The sequence below is a fragment of the Haplochromis burtoni genome, unplaced genomic scaffold, assembly GCF_018398535.1.
Source record: "Haplochromis burtoni strain Fernald_Lab_line unplaced genomic scaffold, NCSU_Asbu1 Contig_4, whole genome shotgun sequence".
In the NCBI taxonomy this organism is placed as follows: domain Eukaryota; kingdom Metazoa; phylum Chordata; class Actinopteri; order Cichliformes; family Cichlidae; genus Haplochromis; species Haplochromis burtoni.
The window spans coordinates 2,016,673-2,033,632 of NW_024582365.1; the positions used below are offsets into that span (position 1 = coordinate 2,016,673).

Genomic DNA, 16,960 nt, shown 5'->3' on the forward strand with positions numbered 1-16,960 from the left:
GTGGGGGAACTTGCACAATCGGTGGCTGACTAAATACTTTTTTGCCCCACTGTATCTTTTCCTTACAACCTAGTCTTCTCCTTACACCATGAGTACTTTTTTTGTCCTTAAAGGAAAGGTAAGTCACCATAATGTGATAAACAGATTTATAGCCCCACATCACAAATAATGCAAAAGTCAAATACACAACACTGGGGAAGTGGAAACCCCAGACTGGGGAGAAGAGAGTAAAATAAAGACAGCCTCAACATGGGCATAATTCATGAGGCTCTGAAGTGAAGGCTGTGCCAGCATAAGAGGCTCCTCTAGGATTTTGAGTAGCCATGGGTATGACAGTGCAATTCCCGGGACTGCTTCAGCTTTAAAATTGTCATTAACAAGAAACAGTTGCAACATGCAGTAAAACCAGTGCAGGCATCAGATTCTCACCTGGCAGCTTTTTACAAGATTTTGAAATGACTGTTTTTGTTAAGCCTGAATCGAGAGGTGCAAATTAAACTGATAATGATGACGGTTATAAAGAGTGAATTGATATTATCCCAACTTAGTTTATGAGACTAAAAAATAACACCAGGAGGCATCTATGTGAAGGCCATCTGGCTTTCCTTCAGATTTAAAATTCATGCATCAGAGTGGCATCAATCTTCCTCTGTCTTGTCAAGAAAGCAAATAGCCAAATGTATCAAAATATCAAAATTCCTATAAGTCAGTTACAAATGAAAATGTTAATTATTTCTAGAAAAGTCAAGAATGCAATAATGCATGCAGTTATGTCGATGTTATAGGACATTCTCGAGGATATTCTGGTCAAGCTTGCTCTGAATCACTTTGCATGAATGACACTTAGACTTGCAGGTAGAATCTTTATAAAGAAAACAAAAGTCTTCACTGACATGTATACGCAAAAACAGCTCTAAAGCCTTAAAAATAGAAAAAGATTTCTGTCAAATGTAAGATTTCTTTATTTTTACAGCTCTGGAAAGAATAAAAGATTTGGAATCATTTTAAATAGTAATGGCTCTCATGCGTAAATTATGCTAGCCCAGCTAACAAAGGCTGATGATAGCAAGAATTGGAGCTTATCCCTCCCCCTCCCCCTTTCAAAGTTTGGGCACAGCAGTACCCTGGAGGTTAGAGAACTATGAACATATGGTATCATTGCTGGTTCAAATCTCTGGAGGGAAAGAGTGAATAACAGCCCTGCACTGCTGAACTACTTCTGTGCACAGGATTAAGCTCGCTGATGCAACCGTGCAAATGTGAATCTAGGTGACAGGAAATATATAAAAGTGTGCCCTGTTGATTCTCCCGAAAAAAGTCAAATTAAAGATGTTTCTTAACCAGAAATGATGAGAATAATCAGAATAAACCCTCACAATTCTTCTTTCTCCAGCATATTTCTTTACCTTTGTGTTTCTGCAGCAGCTCATCCATGTGCTCTATGACTTCATAGTACTCCTCCAGCTCCAGCATACACTGGCAGTAGTTCAGCTCCAGGGGGACAATCATTCGACCTAGGTTAATGTAGTCTATATCACCTGGCATCTCCTACACAAGAATGCAGATTTAAAAGAAAAACAACATGTTCATTCAACACTTTGTTTAGTAGTTATACGGTGCACATGAAAAGTATTCTCAGTTCTCCACTTGTTCCACATTTTGTCATGTTACAGCCTTATTCAAAAATCAATTGAATTTATTTCTCACCTAAAAATTCTACACACAATAACTCATAACAACAAAGGGAAAACCTTTACTTGAAATTCTTGCAAGTTTATTAAAAATAAAAAAACAAAAATACAAAATGCACATAAGTATTCACAGCCTTTGCTCAATACTTTGTTGAAGCACCTTTGGCAGCAGATACAGCCTCAGGTCCTGTTGAGTAGCTTGACACTCCTCTTCTTGGGTAGTTCTTCCCTGCAGGATCTCTCAAGCTCCATCAGGTTGGATGGGGAACATCACTGAACAGTCATTTTCAGCTCTCTGGGAGATTGTCACGGTGTTTCTAGTTTTCTTATGTTCTCGTTAGTTTCGTTCTTCCTGGTTTAATCATTTGTATTTCTGTTGTGTGTTGTTGTTCATTTAGTCTGTTCTCATTTGTGCCTCCCTGCGTAGTCTATCGTGTATGTTTAGTTCTGTCTCCATGGTCATTCTTCTTCCATGTTTATCAGTTTGTTACTCTTGTCTCTGTGCTCCGGGTTCGTGCTTCCCTTGCGTTTCCCCAGTTAGTCATGTCTCAGTGTCAAGTCTGTGTCTTTGTGAGTGTCTCTTGTTTTGCTGTTTTAATAATTATAAGAATTCAGTACATTTAATTATCATTTTTACTTTACCAAGTGTTTAAGGCCAGCTATCTGTAAGCCACAACATGAAACCTTCAAATATGTCTAAAACTGTTGTGCGTTCACCTTAACATAACTTTTCTTCTCCCTAGAGTATTGCGCTATCCTCACACCCCACCACCCACCTTCTCTGCTCTTATCTAAGACAGGTCTCCTTTTTTTTTCTGCTGCCTGCCTCCCACCCGGCTGCATGTAATCAGGGACACCGTGAAGCAGAGCAAAACAGGAAAACAGGAATGTCCCACTGGAAAAGAAAGAGCTGCATGTCCCAAAAACCCCAAATCCTGAAGAGACCTCAGAATTCACAAGCTTCCCCAGTACTCATTTTGCATGCCCCTCCCCACACAAACACACAGACAGATTCACACAAACAACACACACACCCTGCCTACATCCCACCTTTCTTCCAACCGCTCTTCACTCACCCTAGACTGGACAGTTTTTAGCAGCAGGACAGCTTCTTTGTACTTGCTGGCAGCATCTCTGTATTTCTTCTGTTGGACCAGAGCATTGCCCTGCATGTGGAGAACTGGCACTGTCTGCAGCTTTTCATCCTTTTCCATCATCCACGACTCTCTGTGGTAGGACATGGGGTCTCCTACCTGCATAGGAGAAGAAGATAAATGATGCAAGTGAATTTTAAACAGGTACTAAGCATGCGTGAGAAATTTGTCTATTTTATTAAAGTTATTTAAAGCTACAGTTAGTAGTTATTTCAGTCCACCAATAACAATAATAATTGTTTAACTTTAAACTTTGCTTATATACTTTCAATTTGTGATAATGAAAGTTTTACTTAGGTAAAAGATCTACTTTTGGAGACTGAAGAAGTCATTTTGATGAGTTGCAAAACATTTCTCCCACTGAAACGCTAGGTCCAGATAAATAGAATCAACTTTTTGGAATTTCCTTACTTGGATCATTGAGCATGCATCAAGACATTTCATAAAGTATCTACATTTTTCCACAGCTGAAGATTTGTCAGCTGATGTGAAATAGAAATAATGTTAATGCACTGCCACCAATACTGGACTCGCTAATTAGTCTCAAGCTTGTTTGGGGAAATATAATATTTCAAAGCTGAATGTTTTAGACAGAGAGGCACTTTAGTCAGTGCTGTCAGTAAATTTTAGAAAAGCGTAAAGCTGGTGTAGCGTAAGCTAAAAAGTGGGAGAAGCTGTTCATTCTCTTCTTCCGCTATTCACTGTCACTGTCACAGATGCTTACCTGCAGCAGCTCCATAATAAATATGAGCGGCTGAGGAGTCCGCATCAGCTCATCCAGCTCCGGGAAACCCGTGGAGTGATAGTGGAACAGGTTTCCCATTCCGCACATGTGTCTCTGACCCTCCAGAGGGTCTTTCCCTTGAGCGATCAGTCTCATTCCCTTGGACACAATGGGGTACAAGCCTGTGTGCTGTGAAATTAGCACATCAACAAAATCATGCACGCAACATCTAGAATAAAACACAGAAGCACTTAATCATGCTAACCCTCTGGTTCTGGCAGCCCGTGCCAATCAGCCGTACAAGAAAAAACACAAGAAGTCGCACAATTTTACTTGCAAATTACATTTTCCTCCAGAAGGAAAAACAGAAAAAAATTGCACAAAGAGATTGCTTTGTTTATGTTTATATTACTGAGCATGTTGGAGGCCACAGAACGTTGATTCATGTGCATTATAATGAGGAGTAAAAGCTTCCCTTTCCCAGTCATGAACACTTATTACATCCTCTCAGGGGCCGGATATCTCAGAATGTGTGCGTGCAGTTTGTAATCCAACTCACAATGGCATCACACCAGAACTCAGCCACCTCTCCAACACGCATGGACGTCAACAGGGTCTCCCAGACTTCCATCTTAAACATCTTTCCGACAAAGATCTCTGCCGGTCTGCCAGCTAGTCGGCTGTCATCAATGACTGTCCTCTCGAAGTTGTCCAACAGTGTCTGGAAGTGGAAAACCAGCTTGGAAAGTGGGAACGGGGAGAGTACAAGAGATTAATGACACAAACTACAGTCAGTGGAGACTTCACTAGGCATATAAAGTGGCCACTGATTTTTCAACAAAATATTTAATATACAGTGTGGTGAAAAACATTTAGCCCTTCCCTGATTTCTTAGCTTTTTGCATTTTTGTAACATTTGCATATTTCATGAAAAATCAAGTTGTTTACAAAACAAGACAAAGATAAGCTGCGTGAGTATAAAATACAGTTTTGATGATGATTTTATTTATTAAAGGGGTAAAAGCTATCTAAACTTAACTGGGTGGAAAATTAATTGTCCTCTCTTGTTAAATCAGGAATTAGTTCCGATTAACTTTTTTTTCCCACTTTCACACCCAGCCTGACTGCTGCCTTTTGAATTGAGAAATAGATGGAGAAACCTTTGGAATGCAAGCATGCTGATCCACACAGGTATGCACACAGGTGTACACATGGGTATTCACAGACGCGGACTAAAGCTTTCTTGGCTGCTGCCTCAAAGCACACTGTGCGCTGTCTATCTTGCGTGCTGCACAATATCGTTTATTATTTAGTAACTATTGATATCTATGACTAGCTAGTTTATTGTGATGGTGCTTTGTTTTCTCTATTATTATGTTGCTCTTTGTTGTTTGCTGTCTCCTCTGTTTGTTTTTTTTTGTTTGTTTTTTTTTCTCCATACAGGTGACCCAGGAGTTTTTTTTTTTTTTTTTTTTTTCTCTCTCTTCCCCCCCCCTTCTCACCGTCTCTTCTCCCCTTTGGTTTTCTTTCTTTCTCTCCCCCTCTTTCTCTCATTCATTCCCCCTGTCCTATTTATTAAAAAAAAAAAAAAAAAAATGACAAAGGATGAACTGAAGCTCTGCCATCACGTAATGTCGCATACTGCTGTTTCTGATGTCATAAAAAAAAAAAAAAGAAAAAAAAGAATTGAGAAATAGAAGCAATCTGACAAAGTAAAAAAGTCGAAAAGAGCCCAAAAACGTAAGAACAGACGAAAAACAAAGTTCCTGACATCTATCAGTCTGGGAAGGAAAAAGTCATTTCTAACGCTTTGAGACTCCACAATGGGAGCCAGTATCCACAAATAGAGAAAACTTGGAACAGAGGTGAACCTTTAAGCAGTGGCCAGCCTACAGAAATTACTTCAAGAGCATCAACTAATCCAGGAGCTCATAAAAGAACCCAGAACAACATCTGAAGAACTGCAGGCCTCACTTGCCACATTTAAAGTGTTCATGATTCAACAATAAGAAAGACGAGGGAACAATGGCATCCATGGGAGAGTTCCAAGGTGAAAACCACTGCTGACCAGAAAGAACACGAAGGCTCGTCTCACCATTTGCTATAAAACTTCTTAACTGAAGACATCCTGAAGACTTTTATAAATATATTATGTCCCATTGCACCTGGATGACTTGCTGTAATTCATTGAACCATACATTTTTTTCTCTTTCAGAAAATCTTAAAGGAGAATGTCCAGCCATCATTTTGTCCCAAACACACATGGGTTATCCAGCAGGACAATGAGGAATTCCACATCTGAATGGCTCAATAACAACAATATGAAGGTTTTTGAGAGGCCATAAGTTAAGACATAAATCCATACTTTGAAATGACCTCAGAACACCTCTAATGTGGCTGAATTACAACAGTTCTGCAAAGAAGAGTGGGACAGAAATTCTCCACAGAGATATGAAAGACTCATTGCCAGTTGTCACAAACGCTTGGTTACAATTCTTGCTGCCAACCAATTTCCAGTTTTACGGGGCAATTACTTTTCCACATAAGCCTAGGTTTGGATACGTTTTTTTCTCTTGACAAACTGAATCATCATTTAAAAACAATATTAAAATTAATTTGACCACCTGAAACATGTAAATGTGACAAATATGTAAAAATTATATATATATCAGAAATACATTTTCACAGCACTATACAGAAATAATAATTTTAAAAAATATCTTTGTCTGCAAATACTTACATCACCACCTAAATCTTGAAAGTTTTCTTAAAGAATTTCCTGCAGTCAATATAAAGGATCTACCACATCTTCTCAAAGCCTATTGATTGTCCTTTTCTAGTGAATGTTAATTTGTTCCATTGATTGCAAGCTTTAAAAGCCCATTAAATCAATGGCTAAAACAAAAATAGTTTTGAATTACAACAAGAAAACTAAAAAGCCCCCTTTGTCATTTCCAAATAAAAACAAAATCCAATTTAACTTGAAAATTATTTTCTTGTATATTTTGTAAATATAATTTACAGTAAGTACTTTTAAACTGAATGACATACATGATATATTTCAGACATCATCTGTTTGCGTGCATCTAAGAGTCGTCAAGGTTTTAGCATCACCCTGACTTAAAAATAATGTTGGATCTGTGTAACCTTATTTATAGCCTGACAGATTGCGTGTAATCGCAACAGTCTGATAACTGTGTGAACAAATGGGAATCACCTCACTGGGGAGGGAACGCACACATCCACACACGCGCGCACAGGTAAATGGAAATTCATGCTGGCATTGTCATGGAAAATATTTGTCACAGTGTCCAGGCTCGGTGCCATATGGCTGGATGTGACTAGGAAGGGAAAAAGTCGGAAACCAGCAGATCAGTGGAAGCACAGAAACAAAGATACAGTGCCAAAAAACATGTTGCAATTTGGTTGACCAAATGTTTGCTCTGTGTGCATGAGCCAGATACAGAATAAATTTTCTAACTTCATGAATAATTCAAAAGAATCTAATTGAAGTGGGCATTGCAACACACAGCTAAAAATAGACACCCAAGATAGACATTTTTTCCCCCGTGGAACATGAATTACTCCACAATGGTTATTATTGTACACAATCAGTGTCATCAACACTGCGTGATAACCTACCCTAACGATTAGGTTATCGCGTTAACTGCAATTTAGAATACCTTTGTCCCAGGTGGAAAGTGAGGTAACGGTCCACTGCCTCCTGCCAGAATTTTCTTCCTGACACCTGGATAGTTGAGAAGGTATGTCTCCTCCATTGCCACACTGGGAAACAGAAAAGTGTGTTTTCGAAATGTCTTTCTCCCTCTAGCTGTGTTATTTTGACTTTCTGATTAGCCTAGTGGCAAGAGTCTTGGCTAGTTTGCTGCTCTCTGACAGATGGTAGGATTAGACAGGGTTTGGAGATGGCCACTTTAATCTGAGGAGCTAATCCCTTGCCTACTCCGGTGATTGGTGGGGGCAATCCCTGTTGGAAGGAGAAGGGAGAGGCGGGGATGACCGCTGAATCATGTGGATGAGAAAGGCCGAGATCGGTCTGGAACAAGTAAAGATCATTCTGGAGGAAGAGTGCTCTGATGACGCAGTGATGTCCTAAAGATGCAGCTGTCCCTCAGCTGGGAGGCAGAGGGTGTACAGAGAGCATCCTTCCAACTAAATCTGGCCTTAGGCTCCAAATATTTAAATACTTTTATTGTTAATCAAACTTTTTTTTTAGATTAGATTGTTCTGCTACTTTTATTTATATTTATATTTAACTTCATTATCATTTATTTATCTGGGCAAAAGTCCAATTGAGATCAAAATCTCTTTGCCAAGAGAGACCATGAGAGCACAGGAAATTACAACCAGTACAACACATAAACATGTAACAAAGAAACAAATACAATATTTTGCACAGACAAGTGCAAAATATTGCACTTGTCTGTGCAATATTCTGTTCTAAATTTGGGGACAAACATTTTTATATTACTGTAAGAGTGTATGACGTATTGGTTGAAGTTGAGGTTTTTACACATATAGAAACGCAGATAAGAAGGCACCAGTCCAAGCAGAGATTTATAGATAAAAGCCAACCAATGGGAAAGTCTGCAGATATAAAGAGATGGCTATTTAGTTGCCCCGGTGTGGGCGATTGTGGCTCAAGAGTTGGGAGTTCGCCTTGTAATTGGAAGGTTGCTGGTTCGAGCCCCGGCTTGGACAGTCTCGTCGTTGTGTCCTTGGGGCAAGATGCGTCACCCGTTGCCTACTAGAGGGTCCGGTGGCGCCAGTGTTTGGCAGCCTCGCCTCTGTCAGTGCGCCCCAGGGTGGCTGTGGCTACAATGTAGCTGCCATCACCAGTGTGTGTGAATGTGTGGATGACTGGATATGTAAAGCGCTTTGGGGTCCTTAGGGACTAGTAAAGCGCTATATAAATACAGGAGAGAACAAACAGATAACAGTGATGTAAATGATTACCACAGCTAGTGCAGAATTTAAGCTCTTCAGGTACTGGTCAGGTGCAATCATAAAAAGAAGATCACCGTAACATAATAAAGGTAAAAAGATGTAAAATGTTGCATAAATCAAGTGTTTCTTCACTTACTTTAGGTTTCATCTTGGACACAAACCTTTAAATGCGAGTAGTAAATGCTCATTTCTGATCTTTAATGATACCTGGAGACTTGTAAGATGTGGCCATTTCAGTTTGAGCCCCTTGAATGTTTTGATCTTTAGGATAGAAAACAACTCCGTCCATCCACTTCTCCTTTTCAGGGTCATGGGGGTCACTGGAGCCTATCCCAGCTATCTAAAGGTGAGAGGCAGGGTACATCCTGGACTGGTCACCAGTCTGTAACAAGGCTAACACACAGAGACAGACAACCATTTACACTCACCTTTTCACACCTATGGGCAATTTAGATTTTTCAATTAACACATGGTATTGAACTCAGGACCTTCTTACTGTGAGGCAACAGTGCTAACCACCATGCTACCACGCTCTTTAAGCTTAAAATACATTAAAGTGTGTGACATAGTACTGATTCTGAGCCAATAAACAAAACTTGTAGCTGAGATAGACTATTCATGCACATATATAGGACATCTATTTCAAGGACACTTAAAATAACATTCTGTAGTACACTCTTGAGTCAGATGAAAACCAAGCCCCTATTGTTGCTCATAACCGGTAGTTTCACCCTCTTACTTGAGCAAACCTGTCTCAGGCTTGATTGGTACCTTCTCCCGGTGAAGAGGTTCAGCTCTTTCAACAGATGTTCAGTGGGATTAAAACTGGGATTCATAGCAGGGCACCACATAAAGGTCACCTTCTCAACCCGTGTGGAGAGCTTTTAAATGTATACTTTGGGTCTTTTATACGATTGGAGGAGCCATGACCTGCAAGTGAGACCGAGCTTTGACAATAGATATGTTCCACCTTGATACTTGATGCACTGTGCCGTGCAATGTTCGATGTGATTTGTGCACAAGCCCGTAACATGTCTTTTACTAAAAAGGAGGCAATTCATTTTTCATAGTGAAGTTTGTGTCCTTTTCATGAAACTTCATTTCAGATTCTGTTTTCCCTCTGTGAACCCAGAGCTGATGTAACTTACCAAAAAGCTCTTAATCATGTTTCATCTGTAAAATGACTTTCAGAAATACTGGCTTGTCAACATGAGCTGTTCTGTTTTCTCTTTTAAAAGCGGGGTCATCGTGGGTCTCTCCCCACACACCTGCTTTGATCTCGCCGGCTTGTTATGTGTGTTTCGACTCTGACTTTATTTGGTTCTTCTTCCTTTTTGTTAACATGTTAAATCTTTCAGTTGGTTTTTGTCTGTTGTGGTCGTTTCTCATGAGGTTAGCAATGGTCCCGCAGACGTTGAGCCTCCGAATAATATTACAAATTGTTATCATAAAAACATCAATATGCCTTGAGATGGCCATGCAGCCTTTACCTCGATTTCTTATGGTGCACACAACACCTAAAAACATCCATTTGGAGACTTAAACTATTCTGTTAAACACAGTCCCAGATAGCCTGTATTAAACCTGCACTTGTATTGGCTTTTGCTACGGGTTAAAATTAGGCCAGTCTGGTGTGCTGACAGGCAGCTTTGTTATAAAAAAAAAAAAAAAAAAAAAAAAAGAGTTGTCAGACACATAATATATATGTGAAGATCTACAGGAAGATTTTTGTGTTCACCCTCCCTTCACTTCCAGCTCCTCCAACAACTTTTGTCAAGCACGCAGTGGAAGATTTGTGATCTTGTGATTTGTGAATAATTACGCACACCCCACTTTTCAGTTATTTATTTGTAAAAAATGTTTGGAATCATGTATGATTTCCGTTCCACTTCTCACGTGTGCACCACTTTGTGTTGGTCTTTCACGTGGAATTCCAATAAAATTGATTCATGTTTGTGGCTGTAATGTGACAAAATGTGTGAAAGTTCAAGGGGGACATTCAAATCCTTGTTAGCCTATATCACAGGAAAAGAAAAAGGCCCAGATATCCTAAACTAGACTTTATATATATATCTTATGTAAGGTGTGGATATATAAATATATGTACATATACTCTGTATATATGTTTATGGACAGGTATGCAATGTAGTGACAACTAATATTGCATAATACTGCACATAAAAGCTACTACTAATATGGTGTATTGTAGGCTGCAAGTACTTTGTTGTTGAGTCTGACAACGATTGGAAGGAAAGACCTTCTCCTGGTTCTCTCCTGTCTCCTGAATCTCTCCTGGTTGGGGGTTGGCGGAGGGTATGTTTGCACAACAAAAGCAGGAGAACAATGGAGCTGAAGGCCTCTCAGCGGGGTGCTAGGAGGTGTTAGGTTCAGGGGAATTTACGCAAATTTACGCAGGGTCAGTAAATCTAGTAGTAGGGACTTACACCAGGAAAAAAAGAGGGTCAGTAATTCTAGTGTTAAAAGTACTTTACAACAAAAAAGCTCAAATTAAGCAGTCAAAGTCTTTGCTACTTCTATATCTACGTCCATGAAAATATAAACACAAACAAATTTTAAAGAAGAAAACCAATTCCAGTGACATTAAAGGTATACGTAAACTATCCTGGCATGACTTAAACCCAAATCCCTCAGTGGAAAGTATATTACATAAAAGTTAAGCAGTAAGAGCTGTTTGCAGTAGAGCTGCAAACAGCTCTAAGCTGCCACAATCAGGTGTGTTTGAACCAAAATCCACCACGACCATGCTGGTCATTAGTACCAATGATGTAGGAATATATAAACAAAAATACATACATACATTTTGTAACTTATTTTTCTGACGGGTAATAAAATAAATGTTGACCTGCAGTAAACATTGGCTAGAGACAATTTGTCTTTAAGACAACAAACAGGTGGAACAGTTTAATCACACAGTAACTACAAACGCATTTTGTCAACTTAAAAACACAAACTTTGAGTGAACCAATCTGTGTGCTGTGTAATAGGAAAATCACAAATTTAAAGGAATGACACAGCAACTTCCAATAAAAATTCTCTTCTCCCTGGATGAAGGCTTTTCTCCTCCTCGTCTTTCCTGTATGCCAGAAGATGACATGTGACTGCCCCCTGGTGGTCACTTCTCTATCAGTGAGTCCAGCTGCTCCTGCAGGGAGGCCAGCTGTTGGAGCAGAAAATAGAGGGCGTGATTGATGCCCAGCAGCACCGTGGTGTAATTGGAGGGTAAGTGGATGATGATTAACATGTCTTTTCACATTAATTTGCTGCAGTCATTTGTCAATACAAACAACGACCCTAGACAGTGGGTGGCCACTATGCCATAGCTACAAAAAGGACTCCCCTGGTAGCTGCTGTCAAATTAAATTGCGCTTGATTGGTTTTCAACTTTGCTATTAGGCATGAAAAATGTTGGGTTGAAAAAGAATAGCAAACACAACACCATCCGCCGACATGATATTTGACATTCATTCAAGAGAAATTCATGCAAAGTGCTGAAGGCTGTAGAAAGCTCACAGTGAGCACTGATCCTTGGCTTTTACAAAAAGGTTCTTACCTGCTCCATCTCCCGCTCCTCCTGCTGAATAATCTCATCCAACAAGGCTTGGAAACGGTTCTGTAAGAGCAGAGAGGCAAACAAGGTTTGTTTGAGTCGACATGCTGAGCCTCATTAAATTGTGATGGCTTTAAATGTGTGTCGGCCTGGGCTGCTCGTGTCAGTATCTCCTCTCTGACAGAAAGGCCACTTGGAATGCCAGTCAGAGACAGCTGACCTTTTCCATGTGACTGTGATAATAACGACTGGAGATGGGGCTCTGACGGTCCCAAAACACTGAGCAATGAGAGCGTTAAATGGCAACGTAGGAAGGGTCGTGTCTGCTCATGTTTCACTCATTGTAAATTCTCCACTAAAGAGTGCTGGGCATAAGAATGAACTTTCAGCTCCTTTTTTGTGCATGGAAAAACCTACAGAGAAAAAGGCTAGCAGCAGAGATGCAATATTCTGGGTTTTAAAATAACCATTTAAAAAAATAATGTCCTCCAACAATGTGTGAAATCAGCTGTTATTTAGGTTTCCCGCCACCTTTGAGAGAATTTATGCTGCATGAAGAATTTTGCCTCCAAGCTCATCTGCATGTTCTTGTTTACGTCTCTGTACATGCAGACCTAGTTTTTGGATGAACGGGTGAAAAAAGTGTGAGTGTTTTCAGTGCTTACTTTGAGGGCCTGGTTTTCCACTTTCATGATGAGCTCCTCCTGCTGTTTCTTGCGGGCACGAGTTTCCTGAAGCTTGGCCTTAATGTTGTTGATCTGCACCTGGTACTCCATAACTGCAGGACACAGTGGGAGGTTCATGTGTGAGGGCTGTCATAAAAACACTTATGTGCTGCAAAGAGGAGGCAAAAAAGGTTGGAGGGCGAAGATGATGTGACATAATTTGAGACACTACACTTGCCACGGGGACAAGATATGCAGCTTAGCTTGCTGAACCATAAGGATGCTTCCATTTCAGTTTGACAAATTATCCATAAAGGGAACAATCAGTCAACTTAAAAGGACACGAATCAGCAGGATGCAGATCTAAAAAGACACAACTAAATCAGTCTGCTTTGTGCACCACACAGAGTTCTCATCAAATCCACCATGTCTCACAGAAACCCGTGGCTCCACCACCAATCAACCATCTTATAACTAATTGTATCCATTCACCGTTTTCCCCTGGCTCCAAATTTTGACAAAGCTGTTGTAATGCAGACTATCTAACAATAAGGAGGCCATGTGAACCCATTCATTCAACTTTTACAGCTATGCATGGATGCCATCATCATGCATGGCCTGGCTCCAACATATTGAGAAGGGCTCCGCCAAGATGCTACAGTTGAGCTGGCCAGTAGTGCTGCCTGACTGACAGTTCTATGTATCTAGCTAAGGAGGTATTGTGCTGTCAAACTGGACAGCTCCCTGAGCCTCCTGCTGAGCCACAACACCTGTCAGACTGGTTAGTTGAAGAGGAGAGCTGAGAGCTGTCAGAATGAGCATCTCTGTGGGTGAGGGCGCAGCATGTGTATTTAAGTAAGGCTATTTATTTGAATGTGTGTGATGAGCTAGAAAATTCAACTTCGATTAAAAGTTCAGACACCTTGCTCAGGTTATTTTTGACCTCTGCTTCGACAAGTATCTCTGGGCAGCCAAGCCCACTTTCTTGGCTGTGACTGCTGCAACTGAAAAATGAACAACTGCTGGTATACAGAGCAAGTCGGCTAAGAGAAAGAGAATTATCTCTGTGGTGTAAACTGCAAGCACGGCATGAAAGATTGCATAATTCTAATGCGGCACTTACTTCACATCCACCTGGGTGCACACACACACACACACACACACACACACACTCTCTTTACTGCATAATGTATAAAGAATCACATATAATAATCACATCTATCTCTCCTGTGTTTAGTTGTTAAGTTGTTTTCATAAAATAAAAAAAATAAAAAATCTGATTAGGGATGCTGGTGAGAGATTTTTAACAACAAAATGTAATTTATATCAGTTGGACTGCAGCTAGTGATGATTTTATTTATGAGTTAATGCAGCGATGAAAACTATATACGATGACTTGTATATAGTTTTCTGCCTCATACCTATCTGGTTGTTTCTATCACTTTCATTCTGTGCAGAATCGGACTCATTAAGTTTGTCCTGGAGCTGCTGGACCAGATCATCCTCTGTGTCCATGATATTCAGGTCCTCATCTTCATGCCGGTCCCCTTCGTCCTCCTCGTCCTCACTTGAACTGCTGATGTCATTGAAGATCTCCCTCAGTTCATCATGCTGGACTGGTGATGCAGAAAGCACATTAGCGTTAGAAACGCAAACACAAAGATGGAAACAGCGAGAATTTAGAGCACTTGCTCTGGGATTAATCTAGGTCACAGAGCCAACAGTCTACTGGAGCTTTAAAACTGGGCTTATATGACAGGAAGGAATAAATGTGGAGTCCAAACAACCAGCCTGCTATTCTCTTACATGGCAAAAATAACTCTGCTCCAACACTTGGCAGTACAGTAGAAGTCACTCAAGCATGAACCACTAGATAGTTTAGCCACATACCTCAAGGTATGGGAAGGAATGAAAGGAGGAAATAAAATGAAATGAGGTAAAAAGGTTAGGGAAATGTTTTGTTCATAATTGCTTGTTACAGCAGCACTAATTTGTTCATGACTGTTTTATGAACAATCTGATTGGCTTTATGGATAGATCATTTAGTATGCATGTGTAGGGCTGTTCGATATAACGATATATATCGGATGACAATATAAAAACATCTATCGTTTCATTTTACGCTATCGTTTGTTTCGTGGTGTCGCAAAATAAACTGTTTACGGCAATATTTTTTCATCGTTTTGATGTTACTGTAGTGGCTATATTCATTTCTTAAAGTTCTCTCTTTCTCTTAAGCTGGGCAGACACTGTGCGATTTTTTTCAGTCGCGTTATTCAGCTCCTGCTCAAACTGTACGATTGACTTGCAGGGGTTAGAAGTTCGTAGGTCATGATGCAGGGTGTCACACTATACAGCCGATGCTGTGATGCGACCCGAGTGCTCACACTGTGCGTCCATAAAAATGAAGGTTATAACAGAAAATCTGACGCTCGCTCTCCCTCTCTGTCTTTCACTCACACAAACACGCACAACACCACCATCAACTTTGCTAAATTGCTAATGAAAAACATTGATCAGGCAGCTGTGATTGAGCAGCAATGTCCATCCAACTATTTTCATGGTTGTTGTGGTTATGATCATTTTGTGAGGCCATAGTTCTACAAGTTGTGCCTCCATCGATTGTGTCCAGATCACACGCTGCACTGCTGTGCTACTCCGTCTTTTTCACCGACATTTATGTGTTTGCGCGTGCACAGTGTGAGCAGCTACGGCGACACCCTCACGACGGTCGTGAGGATTTCAAAGAGGTTTGAAATCCTCACGACCAAGCGATTGATGATCGGGAGCTGGTCGTGAGGTGTTAATCGCTTCTCGTTATCCCACGTATACTACACGATGCACGATGGTCATATTGCACAGCCCTATGCATGTGTACATATGTCTCATCCAGAGTAAAGAAAAGTTTAGGAATTGCATCCTAATTACACGATGTGTTCACTAGTATTCTGAGTCTTAATGATTCAGATAACCATTTTTAAATGCTCATCCCAATTATAATGCTATTATTAAAAACACTAAATCAATCAAGCTTTATTGCGCGTGTTCATATAGGTCAGCTAAAAGGCCTGGGTAGCAGAACATGTTCTCTTTTTTAGCTGAATTGAGAAGCTGGCTGAGCATTATAACAGAGTGTACCACATCTTATTTCACACGACTTTTTAAAATTAAGTTTTATTTACCAGAGGACCCATGACCCATCTTGTGTCCTGAAGTCCCAGGTGAGGAATCCAGGTTGGCCAGAGAGCTGTGTTGATCTGCTTCCTTGGACTCATCCTCTGCGATAACCTCCCATCCTGATAACTAGGTTAAGGGTTGGCACACCTTCTGCAGATTCCTTTAACCTTCAGAGGGCCTAAACTAAAGTAAAAGACTTGTGGTCTTTTGAATAATCCTACTTCCAAAAAAGACCTGAAGGGTCAAATTAGATGCAGAGAAGCTGTCTCAGTTTTAACATTCATTAGTGCCATGTTTATCTCCCCAGCTGTATGCAAGCACTAAAATTAAAATAAGAATCTTCACTTCACTGTGACCAACTAAGCAATGATAATCATCAGTCCATCTCAATTAACACACAGCAAGCAGCCACTCAAGGCAGCCTCGCTATGCTCTTATTCTGTCGGGCAAGTTTAGGGTTTCATTAAAGCACTAATAGCTTCCTCGCACAGTGCATATCTCTCGCAAAGGCATCAGGGAAAGTCAAATCAGGTGAGCCATGTAACCATGCAGGAGTCAGGAAAGCCACTTGGGCCTAACTTCAACATATTTTACATGGTAAATTAAACAGAGATTATGTTTGACCTAAAAGACAGAGAGTGGTAATTAAGTGATGCTTCTGAAAAACTGACTAGATTTCACGTTACAAGTAATGGCCAGCTGATTCTGCCTTACTCTGAAGTACTTTTAAAGATGTAATACACACTATTGTTTTGATGGTTTAAATACACCATTACTATTGTCCTAAGATGGACATGCAGAATGTTTAGGTGTCAAAAAGGATACGGACGCTGACAGCGTCAGCATCTGTGCTCAGCAATCTCTTCACTTCCTTTTCCACATCAGGAGATTCAATGTACTGCAAGAGACAGAGAGATCGAGTTACTTGTAGTATTAGCTGCATCTCTCTTGCCTTATCTTACACACACACACACACACACACACACACACACACACACACACACACACACACA

At 40.3% G+C, this 16,960-nt stretch overlaps 2 protein-coding genes across 2 annotated transcripts in view; both read right to left on the minus strand.

The window, feature by feature from the left end:
- Positions 1–8,271, minus strand: part of LOC102305317 — an 18,883-nt gene extending 10,612 nt beyond the window's left edge. Inside the window, exons 1-5 of the mRNA XM_005913191.2 lie at positions 7,253–8,271; positions 4,129–4,308; positions 3,570–3,758; positions 2,768–2,944; positions 1,407–1,548 (exon numbers count right to left, since the gene is read on the minus strand). Of these exons, the coding sequence (XP_005913253.1) occupies positions 1,407–1,548; positions 2,768–2,944; positions 3,570–3,758; positions 4,129–4,308; positions 7,253–7,348 (784 nt within the window). The 5' untranslated portion in view covers positions 7,349–8,271. The remainder of the gene's footprint in view (positions 1–1,406; positions 1,549–2,767; positions 2,945–3,569; positions 3,759–4,128; positions 4,309–7,252) is intronic.
- Positions 8,272–11,444: 3,173 nt separating this feature from the next.
- The window catches only part of taf7 (TAF7 RNA polymerase II, TATA box binding protein (TBP)-associated factor), an 8,798-nt gene continuing 3,282 nt past the window's right edge, over positions 11,445–16,960 (minus strand). The window contains exons 7-12 of the mRNA XM_005913197.3: positions 16,773–16,845; positions 15,953–16,066; positions 14,192–14,386; positions 12,771–12,883; positions 12,109–12,168; positions 11,445–11,715 (exon numbers count right to left, since the gene is read on the minus strand). Coding sequence (XP_005913259.1) covers positions 11,671–11,715; positions 12,109–12,168; positions 12,771–12,883; positions 14,192–14,386; positions 15,953–16,066; positions 16,773–16,845 — 600 coding nt within the window. The 3' untranslated portion in view covers positions 11,445–11,670. The remainder of the gene's footprint in view (positions 11,716–12,108; positions 12,169–12,770; positions 12,884–14,191; positions 14,387–15,952; positions 16,067–16,772; positions 16,846–16,960) is intronic.